Here is a 10,624-nt window from a genome sequence, read left to right on the forward strand (position 1 = left end):
TTGTGTGACATACATATTGTTTATTTCATTCCCCTTTAAAAAGAAATACCACAGTCAAAAAGAAAGAGAAAAACATCATGTGGTCCACAGTAAGTACTACAAATGGTATTCATACCTGACCACAAAGAACATATAGAACAAGTCAAGAAAAAAAGAAAGCTGGTGTACTTTATGTGTAAACTGGAGAGCAACTGTTGCATCTCCACATGATGATAGTGTTTTCCCATTTTTCTAAAAACTCCAGTGATTTTTAAAAGCCTAAGAAAATGTCACTCTCGATGATGCTCGACTGTTTCATGGTTCCTTCTTCAACTCTCTTCATTAGGCATTCAATTTGGCAACATGTATGTTCAAATATGTCCGTTCATCACCCTCAAAAAGCATTTTTATAAATACAGTAAGGCTTTCGAACACATTTGAGCAAAGGCATTTTTAGTGTTAAATGCTTTGAAGTGGCCTAAATCCTATCTGCAACATATTCGCATCACCAAAGGTAAAATCTTCACCCTCCTCACACTGGGTGGCCCAGGACTGTCCAGAGCTGCGACAATTAAAACTTGCATTTCTAACGTGGTCTCTGAGGCCTCTGTGAATGTTTTCCACTGCCCTTAATTTCAATTATTTTATCCTGTAAGGCTTTTCCCTCCTCTGGTCGGGCGCACAACAACAGTCTATCACAAACTGGATTACCCACAAGCAAACTCCAGCAACTGAGAGCAAGTGAATATCACTTAGGGTCAGTGCATTCATAGAGCAATGTGTATTGCTTTGATTCCCTGACTTTCTATCTGAGCTGGTGACTGTGATTAAAACGGTTATAAAGCAAAGAGAACAACTAACAGATTGATAATCTACAAGACATGCTGCCTCTTGGATGAGAAACAAGACTTTGTTTACCTGCCAAGTATCATGTTTTTAAGTTATAATCCTTAAGATTTCCATGAGTTCAACCCCCACTTTTTGATGCCATTCATGATTGGCTTTTTTTTTTTTTAAGCAAGCAGTCATTCGATGTAAATAATGTCAGTTATTACCGCTCTATAGTGTGGTTTTCTAAGATGGTGGCGGAGTCCGCCATTATTGTGCAAAGTCAAATTGCCTTCACACACCTGTGGGACTCACAGCGCTACTGTTTTTAAATTAGCCCCATTAAGTGTGTTTCCATCCACATTTTAATACTTGAGCATAAAAAAAGAGTTTTTGCGCTCGGCTGAGGTGGAAAAGTCAAAAAAAGTGCATACAAAAACAGCAACTTAGCAATAAATCATGATATATATGAAGCATGTGCAACACTCTCTTACATCTTAACGACTGAATAGGTCGATTTCCACTGACTTCCAAAACGACAAATATGACCTTCCTCCTGGTCGCAGTTTTAAATACGTCCTTAATGTTATGAAATGATTGCCATTACGTTATAAAACTTTGCACTCAGGTTTGGGCAACAAAACTAGGTAGTTAGGTTTACAAAAACATGGTTTGGCATTCAGTAGTTTTGTTACAAACATAATGTGACATCACATATGTTACTAGCGTAGCATGCCACACAAACTGCCATACTGGGCTACATTGTTATTAAAAGAAATAAACATTGACTTCAGGCCATGAACACCAGTCTCCTGGGTGAAAGTCCTGTGCTTGTTTGACCCATCCACCACGTCTTCCATTTTTATACATATTACACGGACTTTGCCACTTTTGATATTTCGTCACGTCACTTCCTCTTGCTCCCATGATAACGATGTGGAAACTGTACCATTGCTCAAATTTCAAGACATGAAACTAACATAAAAGCAACATTTCCATTCTGTTTCATTGCACACTCTTCTTCTGCAATAATTTAATTGGCACCTGACTGGAGAATTAGTACCACAAACTGTTTCTTGATGTGGCCAGCTTCTAAGAATTAAATCAGACCACGGTTGCATATGGATCAAATGGAAACCTCTGTGGCTGAAAAATTAAGCTAAGGCAAAGTGTCAAAAACTGCACTTCCTCTAATGGCCACTTGAGGCTGGCTCCAGAAGCCAGTGAATCCTTATAGACCACCATGTTAAAAGGTTTTGGTCTCCCTTTAAATATTATTAAGGCTTAAAGTTACACATAATTGAGGGCCTGGCCACTTTGAGTGACAGGCTGACTGAGAGGTGTCAGATCCACCCCTCACTCCTCCAAAGCTCCACTATCTCGTCTAAATATGGTCACATTTTGCACCAAAAAACAACGGACAAAATCCAGGTTTCAATCAGGAGTCCACAAAGCAATGGGTGACGTCAATGCATGAACCATTATTTTTAAGCAGTCTATGTTACAGACATGATTGTGAGTTTGTTTGGCTGCACTGTTAACAAATCACACTTCCTGTCACCACTGGTAACCGCGGGTGCTGCCAAATTAACCAAGACTGAAATCTTAAGGATTATAACTTTAACTGAGGCTGCTCTCTGTCCTACAGCCTTTAAATGACCTTCACAGTGACCCCACTCCAGTCTGAGCAGGAACTTGGCGAACAGCCAGTCTGAACGACAAACAAAACAAATACTTATACTGCTTTTATCAGTGACTGGTTTCAACTTTCTTCGGGTGCCAGATAGGTGGGGTTTAATGCAGATTAAAGGCGTGTAAATCTAAAGAAAATTGTATTTATTTTACCCTGAAAATACATTTGTTTGATGACCTAAACTAATCCACCTATCTGGCATCAAAGAACAACAAAATACACTAATTTAAAATAGTATTTAACCAATGCGATCCTGTCTCACCCTGACTGTCATAGTAAGGCAAAATAAAAGAAATGTCTTTAAAAATAGCAGATGCCACCGTTCGCTAACGCACTGTTCTAAGGCAAATCATCCACCACACTCAGCATTAAGACTATTGCAATGACAGGAATACAGCAAATGAAGAAGTGACAGGATCACAACAATGTTTACAGGAAGACAAAACCGGGAGTCCATCTTAGCACCCGGACTGCAGAAACATTCTGGACTTCAGTTTCAAGTTCACATTATTTAGTCTTGGAAGCAGGAAATGATCAGACATACTGCAGGAAGAACTCAGTCTCTTGGTGTCGTTTCAGCAACTCCTATTAAGTGCTTCTTGTCTTGCTGCCCAATTTGATTTCTTTGTTTTCTGTGCAGCTACGCCTCATTAATCTCAGTCAGCACCCAGAGGGGAACAATAAAAATAAAAAGAGGGTGAAGGGTTTTTAAAAAATAAACATTTTGACAACGTAGCTTACAAGGAAACACCCTGAAATATTGATAAATGTTATATCCAGAAACGAAAGGAGAAGTAGAAGTGGCTATGTGGAGTTCATGCTCGTTCAGGTCCAGCCAATAGGAGGGGAGAACAGGAAGTTCACAGCAGCAGAGCTCCGCTACGCTTCCAGCATTCACACAATGTACTGGTACAAGTCTGCCTTGCCGTGGTCGGGTGATGAAAAGGGGCTCAGCCAGGCTATAGAGAATGGATGACCAAACACTACCTTCATGTTCATCCACTTTGACTTTTTGGCCCATCGTCTCTCCTCCTTCTTAAGCTGTTCAATGCCCTGCAGGGATATAAGTACAAACATGAGTGTCTCCTGTACTGGCTCGTGCTAAGAGCTGATACATATAGCTGTGCATTTAAATCTTTAATGCGCCGGCAGAAAATAACCAGTGGAAGGGATTAAAAATGAAGCATGTTTTGTATGCTTTCATTTTTCTCTCGGAGGTCTTAAACAGGGAGGTTGGGGTGACTCACTCTCAGCCTTTCCTGATGTCTAAGAACGGCACACACACACACATACACACAGATGAGGATACACTAACAGAAGAAAGAACTACACAGACCCCATTATACTGAAATTGACTGAAATAGCTGATCTTTGAAAGTGAATACTATAACATTGTGAGTCATCATCGTGGGCGGTTTGAGCAGATGCGTTATGAGGAAATGTAGTCTCAACCCACCTGGGGGCTTTAGAGTAAGTGTATTACTTGCTTCTGTGTACACCTGCGCTCTGATTTACTGAACAACAGACAGAATGAAGTCATGACTTACTTTAGGAAGTCAGAACTGCTGTACAGACGATACAAGAGATGATTTAAGACCTACGTGTGTCTTTCAAACAGAAATATAACAATCTCAGATGACATTTTTACAGGTACTTGTGGCTCCATTATTACACAGAAAAACAGTGCATTCATTCCGCTCCCATGTGTGATTGTAAACAGCATCCTGGCATCGCAGAACCAAAAGAGGTGTGACGGGCCTGATGTTTAACACAACAGCATTGTACTCTAGTGTGACATAAAACAGGTGCTTTATAAACATTACAGTGGCATAACATGGCAATAACAATCATTTACCTTCTCTGTAATATGGTGTCTGATCTCATCCTCTGGTCGGAGAGTAAATAGCTCTCAAATCTCATTGTTTTCCCAATTTGCATACATTTTCGGCCACTGTTCTTCTTCTTTGAGTTAGCCGCTAACTGCTATCAGCTGCTATTAAATCTTTCGCGGTTTATCAGACGCATAACACACTTTACCTTTCTTTTTTACCTTCTGCAGCGGCTTAAAGGCGAGACTACTCTGTGCCCCCATTCTGCAACTGTACCTTTATATAAAGAATGGTGAGGTGGCATAATGGCGCGATATACCTGCCTTGAACAGGCAGTGTAAAAGGGGCTGAGGACACAATGCACAAACCCCCCATTTTTAAATATCCCATGATTGCAAAAGGGACTCTGAACACTCCAGATGGTTCTTTTTTGTTCTGAAAATGTTAGCGTTTAACGAGGTGCAGACGTTCCTCTGCATCGCACACAAGGAGGAAATACATCTAGAGCTGGATGGAGCAGTGTTGTGGCTATTACTATCCGGTAACAACCCGGTTCTAAGGATAATATACCGAAAGTGTTTGGTGAAAATGCGCCTGTTGTAGCCTCAAAATAATGCCCTTCTACTTCAATGTAAGACCCAATTTTTAACTGTAAATTAGTGGGAAAAAAACTGTTTGAGAATAATTTCCGAACTACTGAATATGCACAATTTGGCTCCTTTAGACCTCCTTAAATATAAATAGGAAACAGATTTGAATGAACAGTTTTAGAGGAAACAAATTAAATAATAATAACAAGTATGTCTTAGGCATACTAAGTGTGTTCTGAGTGCCTGGATAACTTGCCTGACTTGCTGCCTAAACCCAACCATCAACCCACAGGCACTGATGCAGCTAGAATTCATACCACAGACGAGTGACATGGTTGTGAGTTTGCAGCTGTTCTCACTCACCGTCTCGTCGGTGCAGATGGAGTGGACCTGGGTCCCAAACATGACTGCAGTGAAGATCAGGAAGAGGAGACCTTCGAAGCAGAGGAGGATGAGGAGGATGACAGTCGCTGGTGGAGAGAAGTTGCTGCACTCTGGAGAAGGAGAGAGATTTCTCATGTTAAAATGTTGCTGAGGATTTATCATTGTCATTATATAATACAGGACTGCACAATGAAACATAATTGTGGCCTCCTCAATGCTACACACATATGAAATGTATACACAGATATTAAAATGTTTAAATTAGAACAGAATATAAATGATGAAACGGGCAATAACAACAGAACAAACTATAAAGGTAGCACTCTTCATTGGCACATTACTTACTTGACCAGTCTTCTTCAAAGCAGAAAACAAAATGCAAGGCCACCAAGATTAGCGCATGGAAGGATATTAGTGCAATATACATCTGGTGGGGAAAAAAGAGAAAAACAAAGCACTGCTTTAGTTAAGATAATAATAAAACAAACTTATCTCAAATTTAATAATTAATCTAATTATCTAAATTAGGGTTGCACATGTGTTGAGATACATACAATAAATATATATAGTGTAACAGACAAGTACAGATGTGAGGTGTGTGGACAGCCCTATAGTTGATGTGAGAATGAGCCTGTTGTTGTGAATACTGACATCGTTTTTCTGCTACTGGGGACAGTAACTGCAAAGAAACTACACTGACACTCTTTAGTAACTGGGGATAGCTACTGATAGCTACTGGGGAAACTAAAGTGCTATCCTCTTCCTGTTTTGGTTGCGCAATGGAAGACGCACTTCCTCTGTGCTGTGAACCAAGCCTGTATCTTCCCTGGAGATCATACCCGGTGGCAGACTGAATTGCAGAGTGAAAGTGAGGCATGTTCTGTGTTCTCTTGTACTGGTTTATTTCAAAAACTGCGTAAACAATCACAAGCTTCAACAAACATGTAAAATATATATACATATATATATATATATATATATATAATGATGACATCGCCATTTCTGCCTGGTATTATATGGGGTACCGTGTTTCAAGACTCACCGTGAAGAGCACAAAGTATTTCTGGTTGTTCTCTCCGACACAGTTGTTCACCCAGGGACAGTGGTGGTCCATCTTTTTGATGCAGCGCTTACACACACTGTGGACACACAAATAAATCAGAAAGGTGATGAAATGAAATCAATATATTACAGGGAAACGGTGACCTTCTGAACCAAAAGACCAATCTGAATAGAGAGTATTTTTTATCTATTAAAAGAGGAAATAAACACAAAAAACAACACACACAACCCGTCTGTCCACCTTTAGCAGCATGTTGACACTGACTGATGGGAGAGACTGGAACAGACTGCTCTCAGTCATGGTGACTGGACTGTGTCTGTGTGTCTGTGTGTGTGTGTGAGAGAGGGGTTATTTATCTGGCAGAACTGCAGCTGGTTGACAACTCAAGTAAGGTCTAACATCTCACAATCTATCATCTGACAAAGCGGAAAGTCACACTCTGTCTATCCGTGCGCTTTGTTTACACACTTTCTGAGCGGGCTCTATATTTAAAAAGCTGCCGTCTTGTGCGTAATATATTATTCTTTCAGGTCATTAGAGACAAGTGTATCATCGCAGTGTATTATCTGAACCACCCACAAGAATGACTCATAAAAAATATCATCTATTTCATTCAAACTGACACCCAGTTTTCCCTCTGAGACAGAATGACTCACTGGCTTTACAATTCAATTATGCTGCCGTGTTTTTGTGCTTTTCATGCCTTGAGATCCCCAGGAAACCACTGAGCAACCGCACAGGGAACTCCTTAACATCAAGGTGCAAAGTCTGCAGGGAAAAGCTACAGAGTGACTCTAAATAAAACACACACAGGGGGAGGCAGGAGAACCACTGGTGCAGGAACAAACACAGAAGAGGAGGGGAGAGTCCCCAGTGAAGACTTTAAGGTGCAGACTTCAGCAGAACACTCCACTCGCCCAGACCCACATCCTAAAAGATGCAGAGTTTGTATTCCTCCCTACAGTCTCCACATTCACACAGGGAGTGCTGTACCTGCAGTGGTGAGCTCTGTCAGGCTTGATGCTGCAGCACTTGGGACATTTGTACACCACCTGTCCTGGTTTGAGCTGCAGGCTTTCGATGAATTCTTTGGTAGCGTTCCCTTTAGGCACGGCCCCCTGAGAGAGTGGGGGGGGGGGGGGGAGAGAGAGAGAGAGAGAGAGAGAGAGAGAGAGAGAGAGAGAGAGAGAGAGAGAGAGAGAGAGAAGTTGTTTCAGATGCTGCAGATGTTTTGCAGTGTGTCCTTGCCATTAATTTAGCTGCAGGAGCTCCTTAAGCATGTACATTTGTCCTCACACCAAGAAAAAACCCTTTAAGAAAAATGTATGTTTTGGTGTTATCACTCAACTTGTTTAAAACTTAAAAACTACAACAAAACATAAAAATAAAGCCATCACAATCAGGACACGATTAAGCCACTAGGTGGCCCCAAGTCAAAAACAAGCTGTGGGCCCCAGCTGATACTGGAATGACTTTAACCCAGAAACCAACCAGTGTTTCTATGCCAGAGTACCACCCTACCCCAGGTTATCTGCATGTCATTTTAGTCTAAGATTATATGATTTAAAACCATTTCTTTTAAAAGGATTTATGATCCATGTGAGGATACAATCAACTAAAATAATAAAAGGTATTAACAGCTAAATGTAGCAGTTTACTTTAAAAAGTATATATTTCTTTTCATTCTATTGTACATGTAAACTATGTCTCATGATATACAGTCTGTAGAAGTGCATGATTTCCCTTTCTTACTATGTTCTAGTGTTAAATAAGTTACTCCGTCATATCGAATCATAACACACTGAATTGGCACCCAAGTATAGTGATGTATTGAACTGGGAGGTTAGCATATTGGCCCAGTCCTAGTAATTAGAGTACAAAGATGTATTGCAGCCTTCAGTTTTTTTCTAATCTAATAAGAGTTTTACTGACCGGGTCTGTGCACATCGCCTTAGCATGAGAGGCGAGGGCGAGGAAAGCGAGGCCGTTGAAGATCACCCCGTTGAAGAGGCTGTAGACCACGTTCTTGGCAGGCAGCAGCATGACAAACACCACCACAAACTCGGCGTAGAAGACCAGAAACCAGGTGATGACGCCACACACGATACCGCAGCCATCGCGGATGAACCACATGGTGTCTGAGCCAGTGCGTGGCGGGGGAGGGGCGCAGTGTTCAGGCCTCAGGTAGCCAGCTTGCCTCTCGATGTCCCTGGTGCGGTGCGCCGGGCTCTTCATCCTACAACGCCCGTGGCTCCAACCGCATGCTGCTAGGAGCGACGAGGGACAGATGGACAGGAAGAGGGGGAGCAGAGATGGGACGAAAATAAAAGAAAGGAGTTAGAGAATTAGGCGAGGGATTTGGATGAGGGAAGGTAATTGCGTAGGGCTGCAACTGTATTTCACTAACACTTCATCTGCTGATTGATTTTTCGATTAACTGATTGGTCTATAAAATGTCAGAAAACAGTGAAAAATGCACTTCATAGTTTAAAATGTATTATTTTTTTCTGACTTACAATCATAAACTCCTAAATTATAGATTTGCTATCATGTAAGACAATGAAGAACTGCTAATCCTCACAGAACAGAAGCTGGAATATATGGAAGCCCATTCCTGCCAGTGTGATTAACAGAAAAAACAAAACGATCCTGTAAGCCATTACAATAACTAACTTTCTCAAAATAATAAGCATAATAATGAGTAACGATACTAACTAATTATTTTGAGAAAGTTTCTTATTATTGTGGGATACTAACTCATTATTATAGGATACTTATTTATTATTTTAGGATACTACTTCATTATTTTAAGATACTAACTCATTATTTTAGGATACTAATTCATTATTTTAGGATACTAATTCATTATTTTAAGATACTAACTCATTATTTTAGGACACTAATTTATTATTTTAGGATACTAACTCATAATTATAGGATACTAATTTATTATTTTAGGATACTAACTCATTATTTTAGGATACTACTTCATTATTTTACAGGCTATTTAACAGGCCGGGCGTGCGCCGGGTGTTCAGCGGAGAGAGACCTCCGTGTTTGCGACGGGAGCGGGCGACGGGAGCGGGTGGCGGGAGGTCCGACGCTTCCAGCGAGGGGAGCGGTAGAAATATAACAAAATAAGATAAAATAGGAGACACCTGTCTCCCTCTTTTATTTAATTTTCAGCGTTTAATCAAGGCGGAGTCTGGCGGCGGGAGGTCCGCTTCCAGCAAGGATAGAAACAAACAGCCAATGTGTGTGTGTGTGTTCTGTTCAGGTGTTGTCACGTAAATAACAGTGCCCAAGCATGAATGCATAGAAGTATTTTTTATTACATTGCTGTGGTTAATTTGAGGTAATAGTGTTACTGTAGAAATCAGAGAATCACTTTTTGTTGTTATATATTCTCAGGGAGATGATACAAGCTCTAAATCTGAAATATACACCACACACAAATGTGTATTTTCATCTAATTGTACTGTGCAACAGTTAGAATAAAGTTTTTGTATTCGTATGATTGCATTTGTGTTTATTATATACTTGTTTAAGTATAGCAAGTATAATGAATATAATGTAGGAATCGGTAAGAGGAATCGGTAAGGAATCGGACCGGTAAGAAGGAATCGGTAAGGAATCAGAATCGTTAAAATCCTAAGGAGTCCCAACCCTAATACTAACTCATTATTTTAGGATACTACTTCATTATTTTAGGATACTAATTCATTATTTTAAGATACTAATTTATTATTTTAAGATACTAATTTATTATTTTAAGATACTAATTTATTATTTTAGGATACTAACTCATTATTATAGGATACTAATTTATTATTTTAGGATACTACTTCACTATTTTAAGATACTAACTCATTATTTTAGGATACTAATTCATTATTTTAGGATACTAACTCATTATTTTAGGATACTAAATTGTTTGAAGATACTAATTCATTATTTTAGGATACTAATTTATTATTTTAGGATACTAACTCATTATTTTAGGATACTAATTCATTATTTTAGGATACTAACTCATTATTTTAAGATACTAATTCATTATTTTAAGATACTAACTCATTATTTTAGGATACTAATTCATTATTATAGGATATTAATTTATTATTTTAGGATACTAATTCATTATTTTAGGATACTATTTCATTATTTTAGGATACTAACTCATTATTATAGGATATTAATTTATTATTTTAGGATACTAATTCATTATTTTAAGATACTAACTCATTATTTTAGGATA

The 10,624-nt window shown here is 39.3% G+C and overlaps 1 protein-coding gene across 2 annotated transcripts in view; it reads right to left on the bottom strand.

The window, feature by feature from the left end:
- The window catches only part of zdhhc3b (zinc finger DHHC-type palmitoyltransferase 3b), a 20,060-nt gene continuing 9,436 nt past the window's right edge, over positions 1–10,624 (bottom strand). Inside the window, exons 2-7 of one of the 2 annotated variants that reach the window (XM_050034594.1) lie at positions 8,299–8,630; positions 7,360–7,484; positions 6,346–6,442; positions 5,649–5,730; positions 5,283–5,413; positions 1–3,553 (exon numbers count right to left, since the gene is read on the bottom strand). In XM_050034594.1, the coding sequence (XP_049890551.1) occupies positions 3,395–3,553; positions 5,283–5,413; positions 5,649–5,730; positions 6,346–6,442; positions 7,360–7,484; positions 8,299–8,601 (897 nt within the window). In that variant the 5' untranslated portion in view covers positions 8,602–8,630 and the 3' untranslated portion in view covers positions 1–3,394. Of the gene's footprint in view, positions 3,554–5,282; positions 5,414–5,648; positions 5,731–6,345; positions 6,443–7,359; positions 7,485–8,298; positions 8,634–10,624 lie in introns of both variants that reach the window. The other variant, XM_050034596.1, reaches the window with a different exon arrangement.

Source organism: Epinephelus moara, chromosome 22, assembly GCF_006386435.1.
Source record: "Epinephelus moara isolate mb chromosome 22, YSFRI_EMoa_1.0, whole genome shotgun sequence".
Classification (NCBI taxonomy): Eukaryota; Metazoa; Chordata; class Actinopteri; order Perciformes; family Serranidae; genus Epinephelus; species Epinephelus moara.